The 13,501-nt window shown below is 44.9% G+C and overlaps 1 protein-coding gene across 5 annotated transcripts in view; it reads left to right on the forward strand.

The window, feature by feature from the left end:
* The window catches only part of UGGT1 (UDP-glucose glycoprotein glucosyltransferase 1), an 827,334-nt gene that overhangs the window by 519,260 nt on the left and 294,573 nt on the right, over positions 1-13,501 (forward strand). For all 5 annotated transcript variants that reach the window (XM_085634645.1, XM_085634646.1, XM_085634643.1 and 2 more), the window contains one exon: positions 3,613-3,802. In XM_085634645.1, coding sequence (XP_085490771.1) covers positions 3,613-3,802 — 190 coding nt within the window. The remainder of the gene's footprint in view (positions 1-3,612; positions 3,803-13,501) is intronic.

Here is a 13,501-nt window from a genome sequence, read left to right on the forward strand (position 1 = left end):
CAAACTCAGCTGCTGGTGCATGATGGATCATAAATGGCGTCTTTACTCGGAGGTAGCGCAAGGTCTCTTTCTGCAGTGGGGAGAGCCTTGGTTAGATCTATTTGCCACCGAAGAGTACGTGCAATGTCTTCAATTCTGCATATTGGAATTTCCAAGGCGGCACTCGCTCAGCGACGCTTTTCGTCACAAGTGGAGCTGCGATCTGTTGTACGCCTTTCCGCCTATACCACTTCTGCCCAGAGTGCTGAAGAAGATTCGGCGTGACCGGGCCCAAGTCCTCCTTGTGGCTCCGGATTGGGCACGAAGATACTGGTAACCCGAGCTACTCAGCATGGCGATCGCTCCCCCGATCTGACTGCCTCTTTGGGAGGGTCTTCTGTCGCAGCAACAGGGGATGGTCGTCCACCCGAACCTACCCAGCCTCCACACGTGGAGATTGAGCGGCGACAGTTGACCGCTTTCGACCTTCCTTCCGAAGTCTGTGACATTATTCTGGCAGCCAGGCGTCCCTCCACTAAGACAGTATACACCTGCAGGTGGAACAAATTTGTGGCATGGTGCACAGCAAAGGCTGTGGATCCCCTTGCTGCCCCTCTTTCTGAGGTCCTTCTGTTCCTTCTCTCTTTGGCCCAGCAGGGCTCTGCTCTTGGCACTATCAAAGGTTATCTCTCTGCCGTTTCCGCCTTTCTACGGCTTCCAGATCAGCCTTCTCTTTTTAAGTCCCCAATTGTTAATCGCTTCCTGAAAGGCATTACACACACGTTTCCTCCTGTGCCCTTCATAATGCCTCAATGGGACTTTAATCTTGTCTTGACTTGTCTGATGTGTGCTCCCTTTAATCCACTTCATAACTGTCCTTTACGTCTTCTGACTCTAAAGACGGCTTTCCTGGTAGCTATCACCTCTACCAGAAGAGTGAGTGAGCTCCAGGCTCTTTCTTCTAAACCTCCTTTTCTCTCTGTTCATCCAGACAAAGTGGTTTTAAGGACTCCTCCTTCTTTCTTGCCAAAGGTTGTCTCGCCCTTCCACATCGGGCAGATGATCACTTTGCCCACCTTCTTTCCGCATCCTTCAAAAGAAGAGGCTCCATCGTCTGGACCCAAAATGTGCCCTCTCGTTCTACCTGAAGCGCACACAACAGTTCTGGGTGGATGACCACCTTTTTGTTGGCTACGTGGGCGCCAAAAAAGGCCGGGCCATGCACAAACGGACCATCTCTCTTTGGGTCGTTCTCTGCATCAAAGCCTGTTACTCGTTTGCTAAGAAGGAGCCTCCTGTGGGGCTGCATGCCCATTCTACCAGGGCAACGGCAGCCACTACTGTTTGGGACGGGGCGTTCCCTTGCAGGACATCTGTGAGGCAGCTACATGGGCCTTGCTGCACACTTTTACCAAGCAATACTGCCTAGACAGCCAAGTCCGGAGAGACGGCTTCTTTGGCCGTTCGGTTCTGCGGAGAGACTTCTTCTTCGGCCGTTCGGTTCTGCGGAGAGACTTCTTCTTTGGCCGTGCGGTTCTCCGGGACTTTCTGGTGTGATTTTGATTGGCAGACCCATCTCCGGGTAGGTATTGCTGGAGTATCTATTCTAAGGTAAGGAATCTATCACTAACGTGTCTCTTTCAGATGCACAAGTTACTACTTGTGTAACCATGTAAGAGACATTAGTTGTGATAGATTCCTTACCGCCCCACCCATCCTCCCCGTTCTGTAAACTGATTTCTAGGGTTAGGGTCATTCTTTTCAGGGCCCTAGTTTCATGGCACCAGTGGTCAGTTTCTTGCATGGATCTGCGTTCCTGACGCGGAAAATCGTGTACAGAACTGGTGTCAGCGCTTATGGGTGACGCCTAAGTAGTCTCCGTGAAATCATCTCGGCGCTTACGACGCCAGCGACAGACGCGGACCCGCACAACACCACCTTCCGACGCACAGGGGTACTGCTGACGAAAACTTTCCGGATCCAGTCTGATGCCTGGGGATATTCTGTGGTAAGGAATCTTATCACTAACTAATGTCTCTTACAGATATATTGTTACACAAGTAGTAACTTGTGCATTGCAAATCTTTATTATTTCAATCACACAATCTCTCATACCCTTTCATCCATCCACAACATGCATCAAAGTAAAGGTATAGGATTATCTGGATAACATAACCCATTGCAAAAGACATGATACATACTTATAATATACGGTATAAGGAAAAAGGGAATTTTCCAACAACTTTTCTTTGGAAAGATTACAGCAAAAGATAACTTTTTATAGAGTTTTCAGGCAATGGCTAATGAATAGTATATTTCTCTCTACGCACGTTTTGGCATAACCCCTTCTTCAGGAAGCCACAAGTTGTATGCCAGATGCTTATTCTGTGAACATAACAAATCCTTATTACAACCTTAAATGCCCTCATGATATATGCCTATAAAGACTAAAAATGGTTTGGAAGCCATGGTTCATGCACAAACATTCTTTAATTTGTTCATAATTCATGCAGGGAAACTTACCAACATCCCACATGTGTATTAAGCATAACAAAGTTTGCCAATCACCACAAAACACGTAAAGATGGCATCTAGTGGTGCTGTAAAAACCAGCAATCCCCATTGAAAACAGGGCACCCGACATCAAACCACCACCCTACACCCAGCCGCCCCTGCGGGTGTACCTTGAGTGCTAACTCTGAGCCCCCTTTGCTCTGAGCCCAACACCAGGAGCTTTGCTCCCACAACCTTGTGGCCTGCTTGTGAGCAGCCACCAATCAGAGGCCCCATTGGATAACATTGGGCCTCAACACTCCGCACCCGGCTGCCCTAGTGCAGCTGAGGGCGCTTTGAGAGTGCATCCTTGACCCAGGGGGACCCCTGAGTCTAACCCCAGAAAAACAACTCCCACAACAAAGTACACCTGTTAACCGGTAACTCTGTTTCCTCTAATGGGATAACATTGACTGTTTTCTTGTGAAAAAGTTTCCAAGTGTGGAGTTGGAAAATCTATAAAAACCTATACAATTGTGTTCTAATAACAAAACTGCATTTATTTACCTGTATTCAGGAAATGTTCAGTGTAGTATCCAGGTATAAGTATATGTACAGTAGTTCAAAGTGTTGCATTACAAGTGATTTATCTTTAACCAAAACCAAGTTTATACAACTGCATTCAACTCTATTGTTTACTGGAAAGTATAAATCCACTTACCTGTACCAGGCCTGGCTTGGTTCTAGAAAATAAATATAACATACATATTTTTTACAAAACAAATTGGTCAGAGTTCAGTCCTTGACTGTGTGTGAAACCATTTCTTGCCCGCGTATGTGCAATAAATTCTTAGTACTACCCTCTGATAAGGCTTTACTGCTCGCCCACACTACCACAAATCGAGAGTAAGGTACTCTCTACTTTAACCTCTGCCTACCTTTGGGGATCCACTGGACTCTGTGCACACTATACCTCACTTTGGTATAGTCTACACAGAGCCAGCTTGCTACAATCTGTTCTTATTGAGCTAATACAATCGCTGAATGATTATAGATCCATTGTGCAACTGAATTATTGTGACTGTTATGACCGCCTTCTAAGCAGCATGTCAACTAACTGTAACCTACCCACTTTTTTAGCTTTTATCGGTATGTCCTGGAGCCTGAAGTATCTTTCACATCCGAAAACAGCTTTGCTCCAGGTCCAATAGCGAAATTCCTGGATATGCCCCATTCACCTCTTTTCACTCTGAACATCAATACCCCGGACAGCTGGATGGTTGAGTCTGTTCGCACACCCTACGATCTGGATAACATTTTCCTGGAGGAGGTAGGTTGCATCAAAACAGTTTCAGAATGTTTATTTCTGTTCGACTTTATAGAGGATCTCTTCTGACTGCCGTTGAAGATATCTTATTATTATTTTTTTGTGTGCATATAATCTATTGCTATAGCATGCTGTGACTCAGTGAACCTTTACATGCCTTTCGTTCTCAATGAACTGTTTGTGCATAAAGGTAAGTGAACAAATCAGACATTCCTATTTTTGGGTATGACAAAATGCTTAGTGCTTTTATTTGTTAAACCCTCCTGTATTTCCATTTCAGAACCCCTTTTTTGTTACATTGTGTCACGGTATTGCCATTCTTATACTGCACTCTCCATGGTTGTTGGTGTGGTGTCTGTCATACCAGTGTTTCCGCTGCAGACCGGAATCTGGAATTTTAGATTTATATTTTAAAGAAATTCTTCAGCATTGTATTCTATCTGATATTCATAAAAGTAGAATATGCCTGTGCGTGAGCCAGGTTCTTGAACACAGCTTTTCAAAAAGTAAAAAAAAAAATCCAGTCAACTAAATAAATGGAAAACATGTCCAATTAGTTAAATTACAAAACAGATTATGTTTGGCTTACAAAAACACTTAGAATCAATGTGCTTGTTTATAATGGAAGCGGGAAGTGGTGCATTAAAGTAAAAACACTACAACAGTCCTTTGAGAACCTTAGAATACTGCACTTGGCCATCATGCCCAGCAGGGTGTCAGTTAGTTTCTTTTCTTTTACTCTGAGAAAGATCCTGAACACCGCTCTGCTTTCTTTAAAGCTAATTGTGGCTACTAACACCATTTTGTGAGGAATTTTGCTGTTCATTTAATATATTCTGACTTTGCCATTGGATGTTAGCTTTTATCTGAAGATAAGTGTTTTTTTTCTTTGTGTTGTTTCCTCATCCTGTTTGACTTTTTGGAACAATTGTCCAGCCTGTTGAGGATGTGTTGACCATAATGTGTGTGCGGTCTGTCTTCTGGACACAGTCCATCAAGGACTCTGATATTTGCAAAAGGATTTCATTCAGAAGGCTGAGGGACAGGGAAGGTTCTCTTATTTGGGCTAAGAGGAGCGATATTTGAAGAAGGTTGTCTTCTTCAGCATCTACATCCACCGCCCCTCTTTTTCAGAACACCGCTTCTGCCACTTCATGAGTGAGTGGATAGCATCTCAAAGTCATCAGCGGTCTGTAGTGTCAAGGTTTGCATTTAAGTTTGACATCAAAGCATTCTCCATTGAGGTGTTCTGAGTACTCTGGATCGAGGTCAAGGCACTCTTCAACTAAAACATTTCATAGAGCGCATCGGGTGAGGTATGGGACTACGCAACTCTCAAGCTTTCTCTTTCATGAGCGCTGAATCGCCATTGTCTAGCTTGAAAGTGGATTGTACCACCTTCTCGATCTCCTGTGAGTCCTTTGATTGATTTTGTGACCAAGGATTGTGTGCAGTTTCTCTCTCATGTTGCTCCAAGCACTGTTTCCAGTTCTATGGATTGAGGGTCCTTTTTTCCAAACTCTGCATAGAGCTATAATGGCCTTTGAAGGAGCACATGTTTACAGGGACGAGTCGTCCGCTGGCATTCTCACAAGAGACTTGGGCAGGCTAATCATAAGTGTTTTGGTAGTTGCAGTTCTGAATCTCCCTAGAAGACTTAGAACACTTCCTGAGCATACAACTACTTACTCTTGGCTCTTCTGTACTTTGGTGTCAATTATCTTCATTTTCAGTTTAGTCAATCCAATCAAAGTTGTCTATTGTTGATGACCTCATCTCTTTCCATAAGTTGTCAAATATGGTCACCCGAAGGTTTAATTTTCAGACCGCTATTCCTGAAGTTAGCACATCAGTCAGTCATATTTGAGATGATTGCGATGACACTTGAGGCATGTCTTATTGTTCCATTGTTACCTGGTCTCCTAAAACCTATCGGGACACTTTTGCCAGTCCTTTGGTTGAAAAAGTTCAGGTCTGCGATTTCTGACCCAGTATTCCTGATGGATATTGTACCAGCACATTCTTTTGTGGCAGCTGCAGCAAAGATGAAATGTAATGCTACAGGTTTAACGTCTGTAACTCCACTTGAGACCGAGAGCAGAAGTTAAGATTAAAGAGGCAGGAAAATGTGTCAAACTTCAGCTGGCATTGTTGGCTCTTCCAGTTCTTCGGTCCTTTTGAGCTGCTATGACAGATCTCTTTGAAATTTCGTGAATCAGTTTCTTAAGATTCTCCCACCTGATAAGAGAAAAAATATTAAGGGATTTGTATAGACAGCATGCTTACTTCTGACAGTTTGATTGTTGCTGCCCAGAATACTGTTCATTTGGCCACTTCTGGAATTTGCCATGGTGTTCTTTCTGGCACAGACTTGCACCTTTTTACTATGCATGCATAGAAGATGGTGGCGGATTTGCGTTTCAGTGGCTTTTGTTTGGCTCACACGTATTTGATATTTCTTTGCAACCTTTTCTCCAAATCTTACTTCCCCAGCTAAAAATCTGTTACACGCCCTCTTTGTGAAGGCTTTACCTTATTATTTAGATAAAACCAAAGAGATTTGTAAGGGTAAACTGCTCTTTTAAAATTATGGAGCTGTTCCTGCAGACCTAGCCTCCTCCAAACAGATAGACAGTTTCTTGTATTGTTACTTTTTAGAAAAAAACTAATAGGCCCTTACCTGGGAAGCCTCGAGCCAATGATGCCAGAGGGAGGGAAGCTACTTCTGATCTGGTAAGAAATATCCCCTTTCCTGAAATTTGAGACTGCTATTTGAAGATCAACCATACCTGTGCTGAACATTGTCTGCAGTCTAACTCCAAGATGAATACTTTGGTATGTCAGGCCTTTCTTCGTATCTTATTTGCCTTAACATCTCCTTCTGTGGCCCCAATTGTGCTTTTTATTGGCGAGTTTGCTTATTGCTTTGTTCTGCCTGTTATGTATATCAGAAATTCTCATATAGATGAAGAAAGTTACTTAAGTGTAATTCTTATTCTTCTCCTTGGGTGTACTCTCTGAATTCCCCAGTATTTGGGGCCACTGATTTAGAACTGGATACTGTATTTATGTATCCTCCGTATACGCCAAAAAACGAACTGCCTAACTTACTTACACCCCTTGCTGAATATGATTTGATGTGACTCTGTTGCCTTTTAAAATTCTTAAAGGAGCAAGGTCAGTTTGTACAATGTTGTAATCGTTTGTGTTTTTGTTTTAACATTAGCACACCTTTTCCTGGTTTATTTCTTTTTCTAATTGATTTTTTCAACCACGTTAAGGGTGCAAGATTAGGTCATTTGGAACACTGGTACGTATCAATGTTTTTGAAAAGTTTAGTTCGAGGCATATGAGCTGCTGCAGTCACATTATTGCATTAGTCCATGGAAGGAGTCACCTATCTCGTGAGATCTCGAAGACTCTTCCAAGACAACGACGTGCAACATCCGGACCCAACACTAGGCGGCGATCTAATGCAATAATGTGACTGCAGCAGCTCTACATGCCAAGAACAGATGCATACTGGTAAGTAGCATTTACCTTTTACAAGATCTCACACTTATCTAGTGATATTCTGCCTAATATACATTGAGAGAAAATAGCCATGGTAATGTAGAGTTTGCCAGTGAACACAGCCAAAGGCATTCTGTTTAAATATGAATTTGCGTGAGAAAGTGCTTTCTTTCTGCATGGTATGCCTCCACTTTTTGCTAAAGTGCTGATTTTCTTTGACTGAGTGTGCCCTGGACTCCTGCCAATCAGGTGCCCAGGGCCTATGTTCCTTCCCTAAAATTGCATTGCAGCCTTAACCCAACTGGTATCTCTGGCCACAGGTCAGCCCCCGGTAAATGGTACCACAGGTACCCAGGGCACTGTGACCAGAGAAGGCCTCTAGGGCTGCAGCACTTATTGTGCCACCCTTAGAGGTCCTGTACCCTGACACTCACACTGCCTTTGCAGGCAGCGTGTCTTGGTGCAGAAACAAAGTGAAAAGTCGACATGGCACACATCCCTGTGTGCCATGCCCACAAACCACTGCCCTGGCATAGATCAGTCACCCCTCTAGCAGGGTGCACTATGTCGGTGGTGAGGGTACAGGTGCATGAGCCCTGTACCCCTACAGTGCCCAAGTCCATTCTTGGGCATTGTAAGTGCAGTGCTGCCATTAAGCGTATATGGTGCTGGGAGGTTGTCATTATGAACTCCACAACACCATAATGGTTACACTGAAAACTGGGAAGTTTGGTATCAAACTTCTCAGCACATTAAGCCCACACTGATGCCAGTGTGGGATTTAATGTAAAATGCCCAACAGAGGACATCTTAGAGATGCCCCCTGAAACTCGACCAACTTCTAGTAACCCGACTGAGTGGCTGCTTAGGCTGCCACTAACAGACCTGTTTCTGGACCCCTGGTTCGAGAGCCTGTTGCTCTTGGGGCCTGAAACAATGCACATCCTGGGACGAGGTGCCAAGCCTCCTCCCTCAGGATGGACAGGGTTCACGAAGGGGAGCTTCAAAGGCATGGCGCCTTTGTGAGCCTCCCCAGACCATTTGCTGCTTTCAGCAACTGGTCCCCACTGGTTCTACCCCCCACTTTGGGAGGTAGAACCGGTGGGAAAAACAAGTGAGGGAAAGAGGTATACCCACCTCTGCCAACTCCAGTCCCCGCCATCTTGAGGATCGGGGGACCCAACCAACCAGGGACAGGCTCCTGTCCCCCTCCCACTGGAGGGTGGCACGATAGGGGGTGTACCCACCCCAGGGAAGGGACCCATTGGTCCCTGCCCTTTACGTACCTGTAACGCCCCTAAATCTAGTATTTATGAGGCACCCGAACATTGCTTCCTCAGATCCAGAAACGATAAGAAGAAAAGGAGCGAACAGCCGTGCAGCCAGCTAACAAGAGGAAGACGCCCACTGACTTGGCCCCAGCCCTACAGGCCTGTCTCCCCGCGAACCTGCTATTCTGCGAAATCCCGGTGTGTCCTGCAGCCAGCAACCTCAAAAACCCCGGAGGACCTGCCTGCCTTCACTTCCAAAGACTGCTTCTCCGTGAACACCGGATTTGTTCAACTGCAACCTCTGGCAGCAGCCGGAGACCTCGAATCCAGCCCACTCTGCACCCGCTGAACCCGGCCCGAGTTCGAGTGGAAAAACACCATGAGGAGGTCACCCTGGCGATCCTGACCCGAGATCCGGCAACCCCTGACCTGCCTCAAGCTTCCAGCCGATGCCTGCAGCCTAAATCTAGAAGGCCCCTCTAACTGCGACCCGGAGCTGGTAAGAAGATCCGACCCCAAAAGGCACCCGACGCCCCACGGCCTTGTGTGCCCAAACCAACGGTGCCGAACCAACTTTTAATGTCCCAACTTACCTCTCAAAGTGGTGGTCGCACCCAGAAGTCCTTCGTCTCCCTCCCTGCAGTGCTTTTGCAAACCGGAGGTTCTCCATAGAAAACATCAGGGTGCCCGACATCGAAACTGCACTCTGCACCCGGCTGCTTCAGTGCAGCTGAGGGTGCACCTTTTGTGCTACTTTATTTCCCCATTTGCCCTCACCTAAACCCCAGGAGCTTTGCTCCCACAACCCAGTGGCCACCAACCGGAGGCCCCTTATCCCCCACTGGATAACAATGGGCCTCAACACTCTGCACCGGGCCGCCCTAGTGCCGCTGAGGGTGTAACAAGAGTGCATCACTGACCCTAGGGGACCCCTGAGTCTAACCCCGGAACCTTAACTCCCACAGTCGATAACTTACCTGTGAAACAATAACCTGTTTTTACTTCATAGGATAACATTGACAATTTTCTTCCAAAAAAGTTTGTAAGTGTGGAGTTTTGAAATCTAAACATAATCTTTAAAAATTGCACAAATAACCAAAACGTATTTACTTACCTGTTTGCAGGAAATGTCCCAGTGCTGAATCTAGGTATCCAGCACTGAGTTAGAAAAGTAACGTAAAAAAGTAACTTACCTGTAATTTACTTAAAAAGCCTTTTCATTTCAATGTACTGTATTTGCTAAGTATTGCAATCTACTGCATCCCCTGTAAATCAAACAAAGTACAATTCCTATTGCATTTTCAAACTGTTCTACAGTCAGCAACTTATTACTGTAAAGTATTTACTGCTTGCCTGTGCCAGGCTTGCTTGGTTCTAAAAATAAAACAGTATGTTTTTTATACAAAAACATTTGGTCTAGAGTTCAGTCCCTGAGTGTGTGAAGTCATTTGCTGACTAAGCGTGTACATCAAATGCTTACCACTGTCCTCTGATACTGCCTTACTGCTCGACTACTCTACCACAAATAGAGAGTAAGGTTCTATCTAACTTTAACCTCTGCCTACCTCTGGGGTCACCTGGACTCTATTCACACTATACCTCATTTTGGTGTAGTATATATAGAGCCAGTTTCCTACAAATTGTTTATAGCATTTCAGTACCCTATGGTGTACTCAAGTGAAAGATATTTTGGGCTTAAATCTGTACTGATAAATTCTCACATTTCCAGGGTCATTTCGCAAAGATGATTTATGTATATATTTCAGGTTTTTCTGGGAACTTCCTTGAGCTGCTAGGTGGATGAGGATAAGTGGGAATTTGGAGAGATGGACATGTGGGACACTCATCTTAGTCTGATTATATAAGCCACCATGCAACAGAAGGCATTTGAATAGTTCAGATTGTTTTCTTAAGTGCATGGGGTGATAGTAATGCCTTTGAAATTAAGCCCAAAATGTAGGTACCAGTCTCAAGTGTATAATTGGTGGGAAGGGCGGGCTAAGTTAGAAGTGGCCAATCAGAAATCCATACTGCAAAGCCTAAAAATGTTTTAAAGCCGATTTTAATGCACGTGTTCTCCATCACGGGATTCTGTCTGAATGGATGTGAGAGATTGTGAAATGCAGTTTACATTTTCAATCAATTTAGCACTGAAAACAAGGCTATAAGTGGCTACATTTTCTGTGTGTGTGTGTTTTTTATTAACATAGACAACTGCACTGTTTCTGGCCTTCTCCCCTTCACACGCAGGTGAAGAATCCTGAACATAGAGTGGCTTTGATGTTTAGGCCAACGCAGGAAGGTGGCTCTGAGTGACGCTTCATTACATCAGTAAAGATGTTGACATCTATGGATACCTTAAAATTGAGCCAAATTATTCCATAGTCTTCAGGAACTAGTGACTTAAATTATGTCCTACTAATGGACAGGGGTAGGAGGAAATCCCCACTCCACCCAGTTTGTTAGAAGGTTGCTTGGAGGAGGAGGAGGAGGAGGAGGAGGAGGAGATAAGTGCTTTCAAATACAACATACACATCACTTTGTCTTTATGGCATCATCTGATAAATGTCACATCCTTAAATAAATACGAGGTGTCTGACTGCAGGCCACACACGTAATTGCTCTTTTCAGTCTTCCCTACCACATATGAACTGTTGCCTGAGAGAGCAGGCATTCTGACTGAAGACGGGAGAAGGCGACAGCACCTCTACAGAAAAGTTAAAGAAAGTTTTCCTACATGGAAAAAAGCTGCAAAAATAAAGAAAAGGTCTAACATGTTGTAGTGAAGAGAATAAATCTTGGTAAAAACGTTGATCCCAGAAACCGCTTTAAAATACTTAATGATGCATGATCTCTTTTTATTTCCATACTGTTATGAGTAAAGGGCATACCTTATTTTTGTTAGTTCTAACATTAACCAAGACCTTTTGGTTTTGCTAAGATTATGTATATGATATACTTACATGGGCTTTCAGCCAGCCCTTTTCATCCATTGGTCTGTTAATGTCATTCACATTTTTCACCCTCCCGCTACAACATGGGCAATGGGTCAGCCTGCATCAGCCACTGACTAACTTTACTGTGAGTGACAGCAATCTGCCTTTCACAAAGAGCACATCTGTACACAAAATAGTAGTTCCCTTAAGTACTAGAGACTGCAATGTGTGTGTTTTAAGACCCAAAAATGTTTGTTTTTTGCCAATTGTATTTTATTTTTTAGATTGCCTAATGGCCCAGCAACTTATCCAACAATAACATTTTGTGAAAACCATGACAAAAGAAGCTTTGACAGCTCCAATGCTGGCGGCCAATGCCAGGCCTATTTTCTTTTCTACTCGTAATGCTTTATGCAACGTTTTGATTTCACTTTAATGTACCTTATTTAATTGATTTGATCACTCAGGCACTGTTTGACCAATCTGCCCAATATTTGGAAGACTCTTGTCCGATCTAACTTCAGTGCTTCATTTTAAATTCCATGCAGTTCAGCAGGGCCGGCTTAAGCGCTGGTGGTGCCCGGTGCAACAGTGTTTGATGTCGCCCTCCAATGACCTCCTCTGCCATGCATTCTCTCACCACCACCCTCTAACAGTGCCCCTCAAGTCTCCATAACCTCTCTCTCAGATGCATTTAATTAGTTTTTTAGTGCCCCTCATACCACTGTAAGGTGTCAGAGCACTTTACATCTCTCACACTCACTCCCACTCACTCCCACTCACTCCCACTCACTCCCACTCACTCCCACTCACTCACACTCACTCACACTCACTCACACTCACTCACACTCACTCACACTCACTCACACTCACTCACACTCACTCACTCACACTCACTCACTCTCACTCACTCTCACTCACTCTCACTCACTCTCACTCACTCACACTCACTCACACTCACTCACACTCACTCACACTCACTCACACTCACTCACACTCACTCACACTCACTCACACTCACTCACACTCACTCACACTCACTCACACTCACTCACACTCACTCACACTCACTCACACTCACTCACACTCACTCACACTCACTCACACTCACTCACACTCACTCACACTCACTCACACACTCACTCTCACTCACTCACTCACTCTCACTCACTCACTCACTCACTCTCACTCACTCACTCACTCTCACTCACTCACTCACTCTCTCACTCTCACTCACTCACTCACTCTCACTCACTCACTCTCACTCACTCACTCTCACTCACTCACACTCACTCACTCACTCACTCTCACTCACTCACTCACTCTCACTCACTCACACTCACTCACTCACACTCACTCACTCACTCACACTCACTCACACTCACTCACTCACACTCACTCTCACTCACTCACTCACTCTCACTCACTCACTCACTCTCACTCACTCACTCTCACTCTCACTCACTCACTCTCACTCACACTCACTCACTCACACTCACTCACTCACACTCACTCACTCACACTCACTCACTCACACTCACTCACTCACACTCACTCACTCACACTCACTCACTCACACTCACTCACTCTCACTCACTCACTCACTCTCACTCACACTCACTCACTCTCACTCACTCTCACTCACTCACACTCACACTCACTCACACTCACTCACACTCACTCACACTCACTCACACTCACTCACACTCACTCACACTCACTCACACTCACTCACACTCACTCACACTCACTCACACTCACTCACACTCACTCACACTCACTCACACTCACTCACTCACTCTCACTCACTCACTCTCACTCACTCACTCTCACTCACTCACTCTCACTCACTCACTCACACTCACTCACACTCACTCACTCACTCACTCTCACTCACTCACTCACTCTCACTCACTCACTCACTCTCACTCACTCTCACTCACTCTCACTCACTCACTCACACTCACTCACTCACTCTCACT

The sequence above is a fragment of the Triturus cristatus genome, chromosome 11 (assembly GCF_964204655.1).
Source record: "Triturus cristatus chromosome 11, aTriCri1.1, whole genome shotgun sequence".
In the NCBI taxonomy this organism is placed as follows: Eukaryota; Metazoa; Chordata; class Amphibia; order Caudata; family Salamandridae; genus Triturus; species Triturus cristatus.